We start from the raw sequence: 21,911 nt of genomic DNA, 5'->3' as shown, positions 1-21,911 counted from the left end.
ATTTTATAGATCAAGAGACACGGTAGTGTCTCGCGCCAAGTACACGCGGAGCGAGACAGACCGTGACTCTTTTACGCGACGCGACGATTTGCAAGTACTCGAAATGTTGAGATCTCGATAACGAGTGAACGGATCAAGTTCTAAATAGGCTTGATCGATAGCTTGGGGTCGATTTGGGGGGGGTCCGTTCTTTTCATTTTTCCGCTACGTGCCCTACGAGCGGAGATATTGCGAGCAAAAGTCGAAATGTGAAAATTTTATATTAAGATACGTCGTCGTTAAGATACGTCGACGCTCTCATTCAATATATATATGTCTACAGAGAAAACGTCACTTTCACTTTTTCGACACTGGCGGCTGCCGGCGTTAGTATCGCAGTGCAGTGCAGTGCAGTGCAGTGCAGTGCAGACAGTGCAGACAGTGCAGCGCGCTGTCACAGTCATCATAGACAGTCAGTTAACCAGTTAACCTATGTGCATAAGGCTGCGTTCGGAAACGTCACCCGGGTACACGCGGGTATATATTAATATACATCAGATTGTTCATGTTTTTGTGCTGTTACAGTTCTATGATTTAGAGGAACTGTTTCGTAACGGTGGCCCCGTGCCAGATACAAATTACATATTCCTGGGAGATTTTGTCGATCGGGGCTAGCTTAGAAACGTTTACTCGTCTGCTCACACTTAAAGCTAAATGGTCCGACAGGATAACGTTACTACGCGGTAATCACGAAACTAGACAAATCACGCACGTTTATTTGGATTTTACGGTAAGTGCGCAACGATACTTTCTTTTCTGGGCTTTTTTTATTTGTGTATAATAAAGCTTTGATTTCATTGGTCTCTTCATTTTCTGTTCTAGATGAATGCCAAAACAAGTACGGCAATGCTAATGCGTGGAAGTACTGTTGTAGGGTATAACTCCACTTTTGATTACGCTCGAATAAAATTCTGTTTTAGTTAATTGATGAACAGGTTCTTTGTGTACACGGTGGATTGTCTCCAGCTATTAGAACACTAGATCAAATTAGAACGATTGAAAGAAATCAAGAGATTCCACACAAAGGTATTAATTGTATAAAGTGATATGTCATTGCAAAAGTTACATAATAATTAAAAGTTACATGACTGGATATTTACTGTTATTGTACAATAATAATACAATAATAATAAAATATCGTTGCTTAATTGCCATATTACAGGTGCTTTCTGTGATTTGGTCTGGTCCGATCCAGAAGATGTAGAAACATGGACAGTAAGTCCGCGTGGTGCAGGCTGGCTGTTTGGCAGCAAAGTGACTTACATGTTCATGGAAGTGAATGATCTTAAACTCATCTGTAGGGCGCACCAATTAGTTCAGGTAGGTATGTCTTTGCTCAAATATTTCTGTCGCAGATTTTTTTAAATATCTCGGAAGTATGTATTGATGACGCATATTTTTATCATGCAGGTTATAGGTACATGTTTAATGACAAACTCGTCACAGTGTGGTCGGTCCCAAATTATTGTTATCGATGTGGTAACATAGCTAGTATCATGCAGTTCACGACAGTGGATCAGAGATCACCAGTGCTGTTCCAGGCAGTGCCTGATTCCGAGAGAGTAATCCCACCTCTAATGCCCACTCCGTACTTTTTGTGATCTATCTTAAGTGGCTCATCTGTACGAATGCGGAAGAGAAATGTCTGTGTCTAGACTCTACGGAATCACATGATTTGATTGGCCGGATCCAGGCTGGTACCATGACGGACCCACACATTCATGAGAATATATCATTGATTATATACATATTACTTTAGAAAATTTTGATTCCCTTAAAAGAAATTATTTGATGCGTTCTACGATCAAAGTACGATACTTAGAGAGGACTGAATTGTCGTGTGATTGATCTTATTCAGGGAATGTTCTTCAGATTTTTTAAGAACTTTATCAGGTTTTACATGTTGTAAAGTTAATTACATGTTGTAAAGCTAACTTTTATATATCTACATAGTATCTGCCATTGCATCAGCCTGATTTTTGTAGCTCGAGAAAAAAAAAGAAAACGATATTTTGCATCAGAGCAAATGTGAACATCCTGTGGTATAGACGCTTTTGCTGTCTACTATGTACATTCTGTAGAGCATTCATATCTCAGAGCAGCATTCTGGACTTTAATGTTCAAAAGACTAAGAGCTTTTAAATAATTTATGAGCGCGAATAACGCAAATAGTCCAGTGCTGTGTGTGAATATAAAAAGAAAAGAAAAGAAAAGAAATATCACGTTTAAACATTCCGGCAAAAAGTACACTCTCTGAGTACAGTAAATGCTTCTCTGACATTACAATCGTTGTGCGTAGAATTCAGATTTATTAAAGCGTGAGCATATATAGTACTGTTAAGGTCTTCCTGAACATATAAATGATCTGTTGCTGGTTTAGGTACTGTGTGTGCTGCGTACCGTTCTTTTTTCTTCTAAATGCGCAATCGGTGTTCTTAGCAAGAATCGTAAATTCGGCTCTTTTTCGCCGAAGTACAAATAGCGTGTAGCAGTAGCCAAAGTTTTCCTGCTTAGGTAAGGAAATCCGATAGCGGGATCGTTATAGCATCTGTAGAGAGTTGTCTTATTATTTTTATGCACATGGCATTTTTTTACGCTTAATTTTAAGAAATTCCGAGCTCAAATATTGTCTTTAAACTACCTTGACACACATTAATGTTCTTTTCAAGAAAGATATCCACCGTTCGTTCGTCACACACACTTCTCTCTTCTATATATATATATATATATATACATATATGCCAAATCGCTGACGTATTGAATAATCGTAATTAGCTAATTGTCATAAGTTCATTAATGTAGGGAGCAACTTGAAAAGAAAAAAAACCGAGACCCTTAGCAATGTGCCTCTAAATTAATAAGCGTTTGTGTAATATAATGATACGATATTGATTTGACATAATTAATGGAAATGCACCGGCCATTGCGTATCATAAGCCTGAATTCTGACCATCGATTTTTGCTAGCTCACGATAATTCCTAAGCGATCACAGACCCGACAAATATGGCATTGACATTGTGGCACAGGCTGTCAAGTTGAGACTACTCTATTTTGAATTTTGTGATATAGACCGAAGGAGGCGTGTGCAATGGTCCTGTCGATGTTTATAACGACTCTCCTTGTCGCACCATTCGAAGAGGTGTTTTGTGAAGACCCGTTATTCCAAGAAATGTAATAAACTTTTGAACAGTGCCTTCAGAACTATAACACGACGGTCTACTAGAAGTATAAATGCTTTCTTATTCTATTTCATAAGCCTTCCGCTATTGTTTTGGAACGAGCCTTTGCTTTTTCGCGAAACTTTTCTACGATATTTACGTTTTACGATTTTACTACCTTTTAGGTCTACTCTTACAATTTTACATCACGCGCGCGCGGTATATTCTCTATTTGTACTACATATTATAACGTACAATTACAATTGCGCGATACTTTACGCGAGTAATGTATTACATAAGGTAGAGAGGAGCGCATCTAGAACGAATTGGGACACGGAGCTTGCGTTACAAACTCGACTCGCTACATTTGCAGCCTCCGAGTCGTGAAACGGTTTTGCAACGACGGGAACGCCCTACGTGCGGTACGGACCCTGGTGGAAATCTTCTCATGGGTAGGCAAAAAGGGTAGGCAAAATTATAATTCTTTATATTTTAATTAGTAACTTCACTATCAATTTATTTTGTAATTACGCATTATAAAGATATTAATTACAAAACAGACACATTAAAATAAACTACAGCGATAAACAATATTACACATTGATCTTTCATTACCCTGGTGGAAATCTTCTCATAAGTAGGCAAAAAAGGGAAGATACTCATGGGGAGAATTGGGACTTTTTTGCCTACCCATGAGAAGATTTCCACCAGGGGATATCATTAGAAATCCTTAAAAAAAAAGAAAAGAAGTATTAGCCTCTGTATCTATTGGGGTGTTCGCGGCGTTTCGTTTACCGGAATGCCTCTGTCTGTGATCGCTTTAATCTTATCGAAGTGTCCAAGCGCTTGCGGCGACTCGATATTAATAATCGGTAAGCTCGCGAGAGAGAGAACAAATAAAGACAATTTGCAAGATAAAAATAAAATAACGAAGACTAATTTAGCTTAATGTGCTCCGTGCGGGAGCTTGAACACTGCGCATAATCCTTAAAGATCTCACAGGTAGACACCATTTTAAAAACGATCATCATGTACCTTGAAAGTATAGACTTTGTTATGTTAATGTAATGAAGAACGTCTGTAATAAAAATGCGCAAAAAATCGCACTTGATCGCATTGTCAATAATAGAGAAGAACACGATCGCATAGTGCAGACCAAACGCTTTGGACCAAACGCTATGGTACATGAGCATATTTACAGTTCGAAGACCAAGAGGCAGAGCCGCGGGGATATGACGACAAGAAGAAAGATGTCGTCAGCTAACTACCATTGGGGTAGACGAGGCAGAAGACCGAGACAGTAACATAATTATTTTTAAGCCGTATTTTTAAGCAGTAATATAACCCGTCAGTATTATATATTCGTACCTCTGACCATACACATATGAACACACACATACAAAGTGAATATGTGAATATGCTACGTTTCTTATACATACATGAAAACATAATTGCTAAATAAACATTTAATAAAACTATTATATTGTTATTTACTTCATACTTACCAAATCAAGTTTTATTTAATATGTATAATCTATTGTAACTGTAAATAAATTTATTATTTACTGTATAATTAAATGCTGGTACATTCAAGAAATTTGTAATTCTGACCTGGATTTATATCCTGTCTAAACTACACATGTATGTTTAAATTGATGTTTTACCTAGTTATTGCACCAATAATGTTTAAATAAATCGTAGCTTTAGTTTTTAACGCAGGAAAAGAAAATTTAACGTTTAAGCGCTAACCAATGTTGATGCATTTTTCTGAAGAAATACATATTGATTTTGTTGCATATTCGAAATCTAAAATCCGAAGCATGCTAGAAGCACTTTCATTATCTTCAATGTGTCAGGTATTTTAAAAGAACACTAAATTTATCTTTAAAAATAGGCAAAATTCAAGCAGCTGTAACTTTGTTAAAAACGAATAAAATTTAAATTTAAAAAAAGGATTTTAAAGCTTGAAATATCTACTTTTGAAGGTTTTTATCGTGGATTGAATAAGAAATGAGCATTTTGACTTTGATTGCTCATAACTTCCTTAAAAATCATCGTATTGCAATTCAAAAAACAGATTCTTAAAGCTGAAACTTTGCTTTATTGAACGGTATAATTGCCAAATTTTTTAAAATAACAAATAGACATGATACAAATGGATGAAACCAATGTAAATTATTTTTAAATGCAGAGTACTTAAAAGTACAAAAAAACATAAAGAATAAATTTGTTTTATTTGTATCATGTCTACATGTTATTTAAAAAAATCTATTTTCTTAGAAATAATAGTCTGTAACACCTTTAGCTTTACAATCTGTACATACTGTTTGTAAGATATATTCTTTATAAGACTAGTTAGAAGAGGATGCGTAACACTACAAAATGCATGATATCAGTACAAAATTACCTTTTTCAAAAAAGGTAAAAAAAGGGCGCCAAGTACACGCGTGGTTGTTACCTCGGAAAAAAACCAAGTGGTAGTATCATTAATTTTATCTCACAAAATTGTCTCACAAAAATTGTCTCACAAAATTGTCTGACAAAAATTGTCTCACAAAATTATTAAATTACAAAATTGTTACTTTATTCAATCCAAGTGATATCTATCTCGAAAAAACCTAAATAACAAGTGGTATCTATTTAAAAAAAAATATGTGAAATCTTTTAATACTGCGCCAATTACAAAGAGAGAATATATATATATATATATATATATATATATTACAGGTATATTACAGGTATATATATATATATATATATATATATACCTTATAACAAAATTATTATTATATCACGAAATTGCGTTACCAAACTCAATCCAAGTGATATATATATTTCAAAAAAATATATGAAATCTTTAAATTACGCCAACTACAAAGAGAATATATATATTGCTTTGAAAAATAATTGTAGTGCAACTACTCTTAAAAAATAAAACAAAATTGTGTTACCTAACTCAACCCAAGTGGTATGTATCTTTGTATTCCTGAGGATCTTTCTATCAACCCAAGTGGTAGTAGTTTTAATTCTCCTTGATAAAATTATAATATTACAAAGAATCATTTAATCATTTTAATCACAAAGAATTAAAGAGGTAACATTATAAAATAAAAATATTTAATTAAAATAAAATAAAATAATTTTTCTTGTAAAAAACTTGGCGCTGCTTTTTTAAAGTCTATCCAGACAAATTTGCATCGCGTATAAACATAAGCGTAAGAAATTGATTGGTTCAGATATATGTGCAAAAGGAAATAGACCAATCTATCTCTTTATGCATATGCTTATGCACCTATGCAAGTTTGTCTGGTTTAACCTTAAAAAAGCAGCGCCAAGTTTTTACAAGAAAAATTATTTTATTTTATTTTAATTAAATATTTTATTTTATAATGTTACCTCTTTAATTCTTTGTGATTAAAATGATTAAATGATTCTTTGTAATATTATAATTTTATCAAGGAGAATTAAAACTACTACCACTTGGGTTGATAGAAAGATCCTCAGGAATACAAAGATACATACCACTTGGGTTGAGTTAGGTAACACAATTTTGTTTTATTTTTTAAGAGTAGTTGCACTACAATTATTTTTCAAAGCAATATATATATTCTCTTTGTAGTTGGCGTAATTTAAAGATTTCATATATTTTTTTGAAATATATATATCACTTGGATTGAGTTTGGTAACGCAATTTCGTGATATAATAATAATTTTGTTATAAGGTATATATATATATATATATATATACCTGTAATATACCTGTAATATATATATATATATATATATATATATATTCTCTCTTTGTAATTGGCGCAGTATTAAAAGATTTCACATATTTTTTTTTAAATAGATACCACTTGTTATTTAGGTTTTTTCGAGATAGATATCACTTGGATTGAATAAAGTAACAATTTTGTAATTTAATAATTTTGTGAGACAATTTTTGTCAGACAATTTTGTGAGACAATTTTTGTGAGACAATTTTGTGAGATAAAATTAATGATACTACCACTTGGTTTTTTTCCGAGGTAACAACCACGCGTGTACTTGGCGCCCTTTTTTTACCTTTTTTGAAAAAGGTAATTTTGTACTGATCTATACTTACGTACAAAGAATTTTTAAAGGGACAAAAGCTTATTTATTATTATATCAAATTATGTTCAATTAAACATGATTATATATGTATAAATCATTTTTTTCCTTCAGAAATTTTTTCAATAAAAGCTTGTGTAAATCTATAAAACCATATAGAATTTTGTTTTAAATTATATTTTATTGATGCATTTATATGAAAATGTATTCGATAATTTATCAGATAACAACTCAGGATCTTCAAGCTCCAGTAGTGGCTATAGTTCCAGATTAAACTCCTTTTCAAGAAGTTTATTCAATAGTTCTGTCAGCTCTTCAGCCAGTTCCAGAGATCGAGAGAGAAAGAAAAGTTATAGCAAAAATGCTGATGTCTCATCGAGACATGACAATAAAGAGAAGAATAGGGATAAAGAAAGAGAGAGGGAAAGGACAGAGATCGTTGATAAAGAAAGGAGGAAAGGAAACAATGCTATTTCCGAAAAAATTAAACAAAAAGGACGATCCAGGTATCGTATCTGTTATAAAATTAACTCTTAATTTTTTTTGTTCATATTTTGTTTATATTTAATTATTAAGTTAATAGTTGTTCGATGACCGATTGTTTTATCGTTAAGCTATACAATATTTTGAATTGTATTTTATTCATGCATTTATATGAAAATGTATTCGATAATTCATCAGACAACAGCTCAAGATCTTCAAGCTCCAGCAGTGGCTGTAGTTCTAGATCAAGCTCCTCTTCCAGTAGTTCATACAGTAGTTCTGTCAGCTCTTCAGCCAGTTCCAGAAATTTCGGGAGGAAGAGAAGTCGTAGCAAAAGTGCCGTGCCTCACGGAGATATGATAATAAGGAGAAGGAAAGGGACAAAGAAAGAGAGAGAAAAAGGGATAGGAACAAGGATAAAAATCGTAATAAAGAAAGAAAGAAAGAAAACAATGCTATTTCCGAAAAAGCTAAACAAAAATCGACGATCCAGGTATCGTATCTGTTATAAAATTGACTCTTTTTTAATTTTTTTGGTTTATATTTAATTATCGAGTTAATAGTTGTTTTTTAATTTTACAGATCTCCTTCCCTACATAGAAAGCGCAGAGAGCGTTCACCGATTCCTAGACTAACAAAAATACACATCGGTCATCTAATACGGAACGTCACCAAAGACCATGTCGTACAAATATTTCCGGCATATAATCAAATTAAGATAGTTGACTTTGCTTTAGATAAGTTTCATCCCAATCAGTTATATCGAATTTGAAACTCCGGATGAAGCCGAAAATACTATGAAACATATGGACGGAGGTAAAATGCGATTCATATCGATTTTGTACTTAATAGACTATTTTATGATCATGTTAACGCATCTCGTCTATTCACAGGACAAATATATATATATATATATATATAGATGGCCACAGGAAATAACGGTTGCTCCAGTATTATTACCAAAGCCCCGACTATTGCCAATGCGACGCATGTCACCGGATATGGGAAACGCGCGCCACTACGATGGGGTGGTTAGTGATAAGAACACCCCGCCACGTTATCGCAGATGTAGATGTTTGTCGTTCATGAATCGTCGTAGAAGCTCTCGATCACCACAGCGCAGAATAAAAACTCGGTCGCGGAGAGAGAGAGAACTTATCAGGAAATCCTCGATATTGACGTACACCGTCGTTACACAAGATCCAGCTCGAGTAGTTCTCGATAATGTTTTTTTTTGTTTTCTTATAGAAGAAACTGCTTTCATGAAAAAAAAATTTTTGGAGTTGCCGCTGCTAATGTGTTCAAAATGTTTTAAAACGTCAAAAAATTGCATTTTTAAAAAGTGTCTGTGTGTGTGTGTGTGTGTGTGTGTGTGTGTGTGTGTGTGTGTGTGTGTGTATGTATGTGCGTGTATGTACAGATTTGATGTCCGTGGTTGCTCTAACTTCTGTAATAAAATGTAAAATGATGCATTTTTTTTAAACGATAGGGCATCATTTAAGGAAGGATGAGATTGTATTTGGTGATAACTGGTAAAGAGTTTTTTTTTTAATTTTTAAATTTTTTGAGAAATGTCTATTTTCGTTGTAACTTCCGCAAATTTTGAGATATTGAGATGCATTTTTTTTAAATAATAGAGTATCATGTAAAGGAGATTAGGGTTGAATTTAGTGAAGATCGGTAAAGGGGTTATTTAAAAAATTATTTTGAATTTTTTGAGAAATGTTTATTTTCGCTGTAACTTCCGCAAATTTTGAGATATTGGTCTGTTTCAAATTCCATATATAACTCATTAAGATTTGGTTGATTAGATCTAATTTTGTAAAGTTTTTATGTTTGTACGCATTCTCTGATATTTAAAAATTTGTATCTTATGAAGTAATGAACCAAATCTCTCTTAATGAATTATATATGAAATAGGGGTAGAAGAGACTAAATTAAATATAATTAATTACAGTGTATTGATACTATACGATAATCTTTCATTAGTAAATGTTCAAAGAACGTTCTTTTCTATTTTCCGATAGATAAATTTTATATTAAAAAATAAATGGCGCAAATTAGAAATTTGCACGTTGCTTCCTCATCATTTCAAAGAGAGGAAATTAGAAATTAGTACATTGCTTAATCAACATTTAAAGACGCACACAAATAAACTTCCTCTATAAGGCAGCCAAAATAATAAATAGTAATTGCATCAAATAAAATACAAGCTTCCTCATAAGAGGAGCTTTATGTGCGTCTTTAAATGTTGATTAAGCAATATGCTAATTTCCTCTCTTTGAAATGATGAGAAAGCAATGTGCAATTTCTAATTTGTACCATTTTTTTTTATTATATTGTATATATAAAATATTGTATTAGATATGATCATTGTTGTATAGTTGTTCCACTGTACTGGAAAAGTAATGTGTAACAATTATGTCTTAAGCTACAACTACATCTATTGTAATGTTCATCGTAAACGACAGTAACGCGCTTGTCGTAATCGCTATCGTAAACTCATCGTATGAGTTGATTCAGCTTGAATTCTTTACGATTACGACGCTTGTCTGGCGTTACAACATAACTTAACTTGTCAGTTTTCTCGACATATGAAAAAAATGTGTTTATAAATATATTATATATACATAGATATACGGTTTACGACGGCTTCATTGCTTACAACCACGATCAAAGCGTTACGATAGATGAGTTGTAGCTTTAATAATGATAAGGTCCGCCAATGGCGATCATGAACTCATTTATATACATATATTATAAAAATTTCACGTTTCATCAGAGTACACTTTTGAAATATATTAATTTTGCAACACGTATCGATGGTTTTTCGTAATTAATACCTCCATTTTTTTGCAAACTATTTGTAATATTTACGTCATTCACAACGATATTTATGATATAAATGAAAAATGTAGAAAGAATTAATGTAACTTAAAAAAAATTGATATTAACTGTATTTTTTCTAAGTTTTCCTACTTTATAATATGCTAAAAGGGATCATGGAATTTATTTTTTAAGTAATAACATATATAATTAATGCTATAATTTATAATTATTTCAATAATAATTATAATTATAATAAAATTATAAAGAAATTTATGTGCTGTGTACAATTCTTACATTTTTTTTATAATCAAGGTTTTTATAAAATAAAGAGAAGAGAAGAAGAAAAGAAATAAAACTTAAAAAAATTAATTTTGATCGAGAAGTTGATGTGTCTTAAGTCGATATGTATCGCGCTGTCGATATATATTACTATCACTTTTTCGCGCGAGAGTGGTTGGTTCATTAAGATGTCGGCGAGTTCGATAAATAAAGAAATAATAAAGAAAAACAAAGAAATAAAGAAGAATAAGTAAATAAATAAATAAATAGATAAATATAAATAAAAACAAAATATTAGAGATAGTAAAAATAAAAAAAAGGATGGCGGTAGAAAAGATTAAATAAAGAATGGAAGAAGAGATAGTGAAGAAAAAGGGAGAGCGGGAGAAGGAAAAGCAAAGGAGGTATAGTGGGATAAAGAATGTGAAGAGTAAGGTGGAAAAAAGAAATATGGGAAAGAAAGACGAATATGTAATAGATTATCTTTCGATAAATAAAGAAAAAAAAAAGAAAATTAATAACAAAGAACGAGTATCTGATAGATTATCTTTCAATAAATAAAATTAAAAAATAAAGAAAATTAGAGGTAGTGGTGGAAATATTGAAAAAATGGAAGAAGAGATAATTAGTGAAGAAAAAGGAAGAATGGGAGAAGTAAAAGCAGAGGGGATAACAAATGTGAAGTGTAAGAAAAAAAAAAGAAAAATAAGAGCCGAGGAAGCGAAGTGTGATAAGTCTTATGCGAGAAGTAAAAAGAAAGAAGAAAACAAAATATGGGAGAGACAGATGTGTGAAGTGAGCGGAGAGAAAAAAAGAAACAAGTGGTGGCGAATGGACATTGGCACAGTGGATGAGAATGGGAATACATTTTAACGGAGAGAAATGGTGATGTGGGACGAGTGTTTTAAGGTGAATGGAACGGAAAAAGTTTGGACGTGAAAGCGCGCGCGTTAGCGCGCGCTGCGTGCTAGTCCTCTCTAAAAAAGGCGTGTTAAGTCGATAGTCGAATTTATTGTTGCCTTTTTTCCGCGATGCTGATTGGTTTTCCTCGCTGCGTTGTACTTATTTGCAGCTGTCATTGTATATTTTGACAGTTGTGTGTATCAAGGGTTAATAGTGTAATAGTAATAGCATAATGTTAAAGCTAAATGGCGCGCGCGAAGCGCGCGCGTCTGTAATGTCTAGTCCTATATAAAAAAATCCATGTGGACGCGAGAAGTTGGCCCGTGGTCGAGTCGTATTGTTGCACCTTTTCCGCGTGCGTGATTGGCCGGTCGAAGCCGGTGATCGAGATCGCGAGATTCGTGCGAGCTTCGTGCGTGTGTGTCGTGCGATGTGACCGACGTGACAGCTCGTGTGTGTCGTGTCGCGAGGTTAGCGGGGTTAATATTTTCTCTATGCATATAGAGAAAATACAAATATGCTCAGCAAAGTTCAACCCCACGTCCGTGCATCGTAAGCCACGTGCTGAGCGGGCAACATTTTTTATAAATGGCTAACGGGGCAATGGCGAACCCACTTGGAATGGACAAATATCCGAGGTAAGTAAACATAACCTGTTTCGGTTGCTCGTTATACTCATATTATTAAACGGAGTTGTGATAGATACTTTAATTCAAGGATTATACAATAACGACTTTCCAAGTTGGAGTGGCGTGTATATGGCATTAATCAGGAGGGACGTGCAGCTGTGGACATTTAAAAGTTGCTGACACTGTATACAGGTAAAGAAAGAGATACATGTTGACATGTATGTATGTATACATATATGCGCGCGCGCGTGCGTGTGTGTGTGTGTGTGTGTGTGCGCGCGCGCGCGTGTGTGTGCGTGTGTGTGTGTGCGTGTGCGCGTGCGTGCGCGCGTGCGTGCGCGCGTGCGCGCGCGTGTGTGTGTGTGTGTGTTTGTGTGTGTGTGTGTGAGATCATTAATGTATCATATAATATTACAGATTAACGATCCCTCGAGAAGAGGGTCAGGTGCCCTTGGTCTTTGTTGGCATTGTCGAAAGCATTGCCAATGCCAAAGTTCTGTTGGAATACTATTTGGCACATCTAAAGGTATAACTATACGTCGATGTTCTCTACCCCGATTCTCTGAAATATCTCCAAGTTGGAGTGGCGTGTATATAGCATTAATCAGGAGGGACGTGCAGCTGTGGACATCTAAAAGTCACTGATACTGTACAGGTAAAGAAAGAGATACATGTTGACATGATGTATGTATATATATATACGCGCGCGCGCGTGTGTGTATGTGTGTGAGCAAATTCTTGAAATTGCCGTATCAGGCAGTAAAGGCTAAACTTGTCGGTAAGAGAAAAGTGTCTTTTTTCTGTACAAAAATGTGTCTTTCAGCTTAAAAACTTGTTATCAATTCTTTACAAGGAGTTCTAATAATAACTTTTGATATTGTTTAGGAATAGAGCCAATAAATGTCGAGTGGACAGTGAACGATTGCGTCGAATTTAAGAAATTAGTGCTTGAGAAGAATTTCGTCTCTGTAATCGTCGAATCGGTGTTCGATCATCTGTTGCCAGTCAATGGTATCATGCTGGGATACGCAAGATGCATGAGAATGTAGATGTTCTCGATGAACGTATAGCAGTAATGGAACAGGGTGCAAATGGAGCAAAATTGTCCAATAATGAGTCGACTCCTGTTACACAGGTACCTGAGGTGGTCGGTGAAACTGTCGAGGTTGACGCCAAAGTGTCGTCGACCGCGACGAATACGAACAAAAATACGAAAACTAATGTCTTTACGTCATCGTCTGAAGATGTTGAAGAAGAGACGTTAGAAGGAGAGGAGAAAGTTGGAAAAGACGGTAAGGCTTTACAATAGAATTTTGTAATATTGAGTTGTAATATAGAATTTGTGTGTTAAAGAAATTGCTTCCTTCATAAAAGAGAAAACATTTCTTGCAGAACAAATATTAGGCTTCTATAAAACAATAGAACTTTTCTATATGTATTCGTAGCATTTTATTCGTGTCACATTTATGATCATTTTTTTTCTTTCAGACAAAAAGCATACTATCGTGACAAGATCGAAAACTGGATCGTTGCAACCACGAATTTTAACATGGATGATATAAAGAGACGGAGTATGGTACCGTTGTCGAAGGAGGAGCGAGAGAAGCTAGACAAGGGTATAAAAGATTCCGAAAGCGATGGCAATACTAGAGTAACGCGTCAGAAGGCATATTAAATTGCATCTGGTACACACTTGTTCAAATTGAGCATGGACAATAACTTTAAGTCGTACGTCAATCAGTATATCATCAATTCTATTGCGCTAAATAAGACTCAGAGAAACGAGGAACGCGATAAGAAACGTCACTTGTCGCATAAGTTCTCACTCACGCAAGCATCGGAATTCAAGTGGGTGAGCAGTTTAACGGGTACCCGTGTCCTGTTGGTTAGTACTTTATGCCAAACGATTCTGCAGCAGAAAGCAATATTTAGGCGTTGTTTATGTACACCAACTGGCCACTGCTGTGCAAACCATGGACCGCAGCAGTGGGAACGTGCATGAATCCGCGAGACTTTGCGCGCACTCTTATTGTCTTGCAGGCGTGCATTAAATCTGTTGTATTGCGAGCGTATGGCACGACCAGCTCGGCCATGTAAAATTGCTACAGGTGACCGCACTCGAACGCGAGGAGAAAGAACGCCAGGATAAGAAGGAAAAAAAGGAGAAAGAAGATGAAGAAGAGCATAATTGACTCTACAATTTCGTCAAATACACACTTGGCTTCAAGCAATAGGTGTGGAAGCAGAAGGGAGTGAGGAATATCAGGTGCCGAGGTCCTCAGGTGAGGTTTGTTATTACAATTGTTTTATTTATTTGAGAATTTATCTTAATATATATTTAATTGTTATCTGTAAATGTGCGATATATGTCGCATAATATATGTGTAGGTATATATGGCTATATTGGCATTATTACATAATGTTACTTATTAATAGTAATTTTATTCCAATTAGACTTTGCAATTTTATTTTCTAAAAATTAATGTTTTTCAATTAGAAAAGAATTTCTATTCTTTTTTCTAGAAATTTTTTTTGTACTAAAAGCAAAATCTCACAGAAAGTATCAAGAAATGTATTTTACAATTGTATAATATTGTTCTACCTATGCTTGCAGATTCATGTTGTTCAAGGACACGAACCAGCTGTATTCTTAAATTTATTCTCTGGAAGGATGGTGGTACACAGTGGCAAAAAATCTGAGAAAAATGTGAGAAACGATGCAGATTGTACATTTGTCGAGGAACTTTAGAAACTGAAACATTCTTGATTGAGATTTCTTGTAGTGCTCGACAATTAAGAACTAGAGGTTCCTTCATATTGCTAGATACCGAAAATGCAAAACTATATGTCTGGCATGGGAACAATTCGTTGCGCCATATTAGAGAAGTATATTTCCTATAAATTTCTATAACAATAGCAATAATAAATATATTTCACGCATAATTTAATTAACATACATGTATTGAATATAAACTGATCTATTGCTTCATTTAGCTGCGGATGGAACTACCAAGGTTATGTCTGGCCCTACCAGTATTTACCAAAAATGCCGCAAACCCCAGGAGTAAATCAGCAATCCTTGATCAGGGTAACGTTAACGAGTAAGTTTACTTATTATTTAATATAATCTTAATAATAACGATAAAAATCTTTTTTTCGTTCTCGAAAGATTAATGCGCAATATATGAATTCTCTTCTTTAAAAATTTTATCTTAATTGTCTTAATTATGTTTTAGGCATTGCTTCATCGGTGCAAGTGCAGTAAAGAGTGCAAATTCTCATAGAGCTGGACGGAAAGCTCAACGCGTAAAATCCGCAACTATGACTTTGACACCCGCCACAGCTGCTCAAGCAACGAAGAATGCCATCGTGGTCACCAACACAGGACAAACCGCGCAGGTAATGATGCTTCTGGTTAACGTGAATCAAATCATAAAGTAATTCTCGAATATACGTGATCTAATGGAAATTGCTGAAAATTTAGTAAAATATTAAATTCGATATATTCAAGTCCAATAAATTCTAGAAAATTGAAAAAAAATTAATTTAGAAGCACATGAAAAATTAAATATTATAAAGTTTCAAAGACTCGCGAATTCTAGAGTTAATTGTAATAAATATATATATATATATATATATATATATATATATATTACATTTACATTATTTACACTTATATGTTGTATAAAAATATTGCAGATAATATCTTCCAGTAGTCAAGTGATAAGCGGCAGTCCGATAATGGTCACGAACGCAAATCTGGTCCAGCAATTGACGTCAGGCAAACCAGTTAACTGTAATCGGCAACCAAGTTGTAATACATAACGCGTCTAATCAAATTGTGCACATAAACTCGGCTAATGGTGGTTTTATTGTGAAAAGTCCCGTTGCTGCCAATAAACAACAAGGTTAGTTACTTTAATTAATTATTTGCATATTTTTTAAGTAAAAAGATTAACTCAAAAGATAACCAAAGAAAGTACACTTTATTTTTATATCTTATGAAAATTTTATATCTATTGAGAATGTGCACTTATACTTTTAGCTTTGCAAGCCACCCAAACTTCAACAGTTGCGCAATCAATTGCAACTACTAACATGAGCATGACGACGACCACCGTAGTTTTTACAGCGTCAGTGACGACGACTCAGAGTTCCGCCACGACTCCAACTCCGGGCAGTATCGAGGCTTCTTTATTAGCAGGGCAACCACCTGGCACAGTAATCAAGTGTGTGACAGTGCAAGTTATCAGTATAGCCGAGGGCCCATGGATTGTGCTGTAGGGTTTGCAAGGTACGGATTTTACATCGCAGCAATTAAATATGGTGTAGTAACAAGTTAAGCAGCAACTTTTGAAAGGTTGGTTTTTAAGGATCTTTAAAAATTTATTTATAAATTTTTTGATAAATTTCTCCAGGAGTAAATTGATATTAATATATTATCCGGAGACATTAACTTGTCTTTTGTTGCCCGCACGTTATTGATCAGTGACAAATTTACTCGTGTTTAGGGAGACGTATAGTTTACATCATCATGCTAAATTGTTGAAACTGATAAAGTTTTTATTAGGATTTGTAATTGTGTTTATTCATTATTTTGTCGTAATTTGTTTTTTTCATTATAATTTATAACATGTTTTCGCTGTTTTTCTTATTTGGTCTGGTAATGTCAAGTTTTCATGGTTAAATTTTAACCATTTTGACCGCTGAGTAACAGTCGAACGTGATTGGCTCTTACTTTTAGAACCAACCAATCAACGCAAAGTGTTGATAAGACGAACTCAACAGTTGTGTCTGCTGAACGCGGCCAATGAGCGGATGCGTTTCTGGATTGACGCATTTATTACACATTTGATTACAACTTCAAGTGGTTAATATTGATTTTCGTCGTTGCTAAGTAACTAAAGACGGGAGTCACTAAATAACAAATTACAATTGTTTTTCAGCAAACGTTCACGAAGAGGCGAAGGAGATAACATAAAATTGAGTGTCGCGAGGGTGCCTAACCGGGAACGACGTAGTGCTCCGTACCCGAGACCGCAGGCGCGTGAAGCCGTGTGCATAAAGGAGAGCCGAACGCATACCGGATTACGCACACATCAATAATATCAACCAAGTCGAGCAAGAAGAACTCTACGAAAAGTAAATGAAATCGTCTCTCCGCTCTTCTCTCTCTCTCTCTCTCTCTCTCTCTCTCTCTCTCTCTCTCTCTTCTCTCTCTCTCTCTCTCTCTCTCTCTCTCTCTCTCTCTCTCTCTCTCCTCTCTCTCTCTCTCTCTCTCTCTCTCTCTCTCTCTCTCTCGCTCTCGCTCTCGCCTCTCGTCCTCGTCTCTCTCTCGCTCTCCCCTCTCTCTCTTCTCTCCTCTCGCCTCTCGCTCTCGCTCTCTCTCTCGCTCGCTCAGCCCCCCTCGCTCGCCGCCTCTTCGCCCTCTCGCTCTCTCGCTCTCTCGCCCTCTTGCTCTTCTCGCCCTTTGCTCTCTCGCCCATCTCGCTCTTTCGCCCTCTCGCTCTCTCGCTCTCTCGCCTTCTCGCTCTCTCGCCTTCTCGCTCTCTCGCCTTCTCGCTCTCTCGCCCTCTCGCCCTCTCGCTCTCTCGCCTTCTCGCTCTCTCGCCCTCTCGCTCTCTCTCGCTCTCTCGCCCTCTCGCTCTCTCGCCCTCTCGTCCTCTCGCCCTCTCGCTCTCTCGCCTTTTCGCTTTCTCGCTCTCTCGCTCTCTCGCCCTCTCGTTGGGATGAGGGGTACAATAGGGTCCGGCGCCTCTGTCAGGGAACTTGTTTCCTGGCTCCCAAGCGTCGGTAGGGGAAGGCGACCCCGACTACAAACGCCCGGCCGGCTGGGACCGATAGGGGGAAAAGGTTGATTCCCCACCAGCCTAGAGGAAGGAAAACCTCGATAAAAAACCACCGGGGTGGTGGGAAACCTCCTGTGCCCTGTCCTTCCGTGGGCGGCGGATGCCGGAGAGCGGGCCAATGGTCCGGTCCGGTATCTGCCTGCGCACTGGGGGATTATGGTGGGAGGTTCTCCCTTAGGAGGCGTTGGGGGGAGAGGGCCCTTTCACCCATTGCACGCCGGTGCTCCGGCAGGGGTGAGAGGTGTCCCTAAGGGGACACCTCTTCAAAATAATATTTTTTATTTATAAATATATCCGTAAAATATTACTACTTAAAGATATTACTTAAAAATAATTAATATTTTACGTATTTCAAAGTTTATTTTTGAGTGTACTGGGACGATCAACGATTCAACGTTGGATGTTGAATAATTTTAACTTTAATTTCTTGACTCTAGCGTCAAAGCGAAACCACCTGACTCTAAAAATAATATTCTTTATTTATTTATATTACATTGGTACAAAGGGGGACATAAGATGGTGTCATGGTTTGATCTTGAGTGAACGTGCCGAGGTCATATGGAGTTCAATTTTGTTTTTTTTTAAATAGGACTCCCTATTTTTCATTGCATATTCTTGTAGTTTAACCTAAAGAGCTATTAAAACCACTATATTTAAGTATTTTTTCATGAAGTACTTTTCGAGTTACAAGGCTTGAAAATCACAATCCGCCGGCATTAGCATTATTCAAGGTGTACCGGCTAATGAATAATTTTGCAAAAGAATAGTTAAGATATAAGAAATGTTTAATTGAATTTGTAATGTTTAATTGAATTTGTAAATTCAATTGAAAATTAATAGTGTTTGAGATTGGATTCAAAGAATAAAGAATCATAATTTTAGGTCAGATTAGTTTTTATTTTTTAAGAATGAAAAACTGTAAACTTTTTTAAGAATAAAATACTGTATAAACTACATTTCCGTTATATATCCGTATTGTATCCGAGGGACGAGTCCCTGTCATGCAATGGTGAAATTGCAATAGTATCCATATTTTTTCAATTTTTGGGGAAATAATTGGTCGAGAATTTCTCGTGGAGTGTTATAAGTATATAATTTAAAGTGGTATATATGAAATAGGGGTAGAATTTTTCGGGGAGTGCCATATGTATAGTTTTTCGTTATCGATTTTCTGGAAACCGATTTTTCTAATTTTTTTTATTTTTCGGGAAATAATTGACCGAATCTTAAAGAATTATATATGAAACAGGGGTAGAATTTTCCGGGGAGTGCTATAAAGTGTATAATTTTTTCGTTACCGATTTATATTAAATCGGTAATAATATTTATATTAAAATTATGTATATATAATTTTAATATAAATATAAAAATAAAAATAGAAGCAATTAATGTTTAAAAATTATAGTATTGGAAGACGGATGAGATTATTTAAATAATTTTAGAAAAAATATTTGATATAATAGTATAACAAATAATAATAAAATAAATAAATAGTAATAAATAAAGTGTGTAAGTTGAAACTTGCACATTGCTTCTTCATAGTTTTAAAGTGTTCAAATTAGAAATTAGAACATTACTTTCTCATAGTTTTAAAGTGTGAATGTAGAATGCTAATTATAAATTTGCACACTGAGAAATCACATCAAATTTTGCTCAAAAGCTTCCTCTATGAGGAAGCCAAAATAATAAAAAATGTCTACAATAATTGCTTCATTATAGAGGAAGCTTTCTAAGCAAAAATAATGTTAATTTCTCTGTGTGCAAATTTATAATTAACATTCTATATTTACACTTAAAACTATGAGAAAGTAATGTTCTAATTTTTAATTTGAACATTTTAAAACTATGAGAAGCAATGTACGAGTTTTTTTATTATTCGCATTTTTTTTTTTATATTGTTAAAAATGTTTATTTTTGCTGTAACTTCCGCAAAATTTTGAGATATCGGTCTATTTCATCTCTTTAGTCTTTTCTACTCTTATTTCATATATAATTCATTAAGGTTTGGATTGTTACTTCACGAGATACAGATTTGTTAAATTTTGGGGAATGCGTACACAAACATAAAAGTTTTACAAAATTGGATCTAATTAACCTAATCTTAATAAGTTATGGTAAATATTTACAATTAGGGCCACTTCTGATGACCTTGAATTTGACATATATTGTCAAAGATACCCTCCCGAGTAACATGCAAGTGAATTTAGTCGGGGGTCAGTTTGTTAAAAAGTTATTAACAGATAATGTTTGAAAAATATAGCAGCTATTTTGAGTATTGGAAGGCATAAATGACTATTACGTTTTTTTTTAAAGCAGAGAATACTTTATTTCGCGAGAAAGTTGCTGTTTTACCAAACACAAACATTTAAAGTAGTAAATTGTTGATAAATTGAAGTCTTTTTGTTAAAGCACAGAATACTTTAATTCGCGAGAAAGTCGCTGCTTTACCAAACACACCATTTAAACAGTAAATTGTTGATAATTGTATATTAAATATATGTGAGTATTGGAAGGCATAAATAACTAATATATATGTCGAAATAGTTTTCACGCATACACTTTCCACGCGAGACGAGTTGTCACATGGGTTCGTGGCGCGCTTTACAAGCTCGTTTATTATATATCGCTACAAAATATTCACACAGATGATCGACTAACTTATCTTGTTTAATATCACCTCTACCTAAACGAGCTTGTAAAGCGCGTCACGAACCCATGTGACAACTCGTTTCGCGTGAAAAGTGTATGCGTGAACTATTTTGACATATATATTAGTCTTTTATGCTTTCCAATACTCAAAATAGCTGCTATAGTTTCCAAACTTTTTTTGTTTACTAACTTTTTTAACAAACAATGACTCCCGACAAAAATCACTTGCATGTTACTCGGGAGGGTGTCCCTTGACAATATATGTCAAATTCAAGGTCATTGGAAGTGGGGCCCTAATTGTAAATATTTACCTAAGTTATATATAAAATAGGGGTTGCACACACAAATCTCTCTCTCTCTCTCTCTCTCTCTCTCTCTCTCTCTCTCTCTCTCTCTCTCTCTCTCTCTCTCTCTCTCTCTCTCTCTCTCTCTCTCTCTCTCTCTCCCCCTCTCTCAGTTCTGTTTCACGTATGATGCGTATAAACATCATTTATCTATGTTTAATATTCGGAAAACACAACAAAGGATAAATGATGCATTATGCGTATTATGGGTGAAACGGAACACGTACTTATGGACATGTAACTATCATATGTATTTACTACGTGAAACAGTACGCACCCTGTTTACATCGATATTGATATATATCGATGTTTACATATATCGATATTAATTTTATTCGATACATTTATTATTTTGTATCTAGGAAAGCGGATGTAAAATAAAAGAGGACATACATAGATACATACATAGACACGCAAATGTAAAATAATAAGAGATTGAGAGTTTGGAATTGCAAGAAATATGTCTACAAAAAGTAATTATAACAAGTATGTATTGTAAATTTTTTTCTTATTTTTTGAGTTTACTTGCTGATGTGTTTGTTTTTATTGTTTTTTTATTTTCTTTGAAAGTATTTATTTGCCACATTTCAACGTGAATAACGTATTTGGGTTTCAACTGTACAAATAACTCTTTTTAAACCTTAAGAAACAATAAT

General features: G+C 34.8%; 1 protein-coding gene and 1 long non-coding RNA gene across 4 annotated transcripts; both read left to right on the top strand.

Moving 5' to 3' along the window:
* Window positions 1-550: 550 nt before the first annotated feature.
* On the top strand, window positions 551-3,791 carry LOC139787216 (uncharacterized). The gene is made up of 4 exons (XR_011722560.1): window positions 551-769; window positions 862-1,065; window positions 1,202-1,359; window positions 1,450-3,791. It is a non-coding gene; the product is annotated as an uncharacterized lncRNA (long non-coding RNA).
* An 8,476-nt stretch (window positions 3,792-12,267) lies between these two features.
* LOC139787217 (uncharacterized) lies at window positions 12,268-16,707 on the top strand. Of its 3 annotated transcripts, none has more exons than XM_071726295.1 (10): window positions 12,268-12,422; window positions 12,502-12,605; window positions 12,831-13,068; window positions 13,299-13,705; window positions 13,902-14,695; window positions 15,028-15,299; window positions 15,408-15,514; window positions 15,650-15,808; window positions 16,113-16,321; window positions 16,459-16,707. In XM_071726295.1, the coding sequence occupies exons 4-5, from the start codon at window positions 13,447-13,449 to the stop codon at window positions 13,973-13,975; spliced, it is 333 nt and encodes a 110-aa protein (XP_071582396.1). In that variant the 5' UTR covers window positions 12,268-12,422; window positions 12,502-12,605; window positions 12,831-13,068; window positions 13,299-13,446; the 3' UTR covers window positions 13,976-14,695; window positions 15,028-15,299; window positions 15,408-15,514; window positions 15,650-15,808; window positions 16,113-16,321; window positions 16,459-16,707. The 3 variants fall into 3 exon arrangements, with proteins under 3 accessions (XP_071582396.1, XP_071582394.1, XP_071582395.1); XM_071726293.1 differs by having other exon boundaries at window positions 15,650-15,812; XM_071726294.1 differs by having other exon boundaries at window positions 13,902-14,700; window positions 15,650-15,812.
* The last annotated feature ends 5,204 nt before the right edge of the window (window positions 16,708-21,911 follow it).

The sequence above is a fragment of the Temnothorax nylanderi genome, unplaced genomic scaffold, assembly GCF_030848795.1.
Source record: "Temnothorax nylanderi isolate EJ_2023f unplaced genomic scaffold, tnyl_v1.0 TNYL_tig1341_pilon, whole genome shotgun sequence".
Classification (NCBI taxonomy): Eukaryota; Metazoa; Arthropoda; class Insecta; order Hymenoptera; family Formicidae; genus Temnothorax; species Temnothorax nylanderi.
This window is presented reverse-complemented; position numbering and strand designations above follow the sequence as displayed.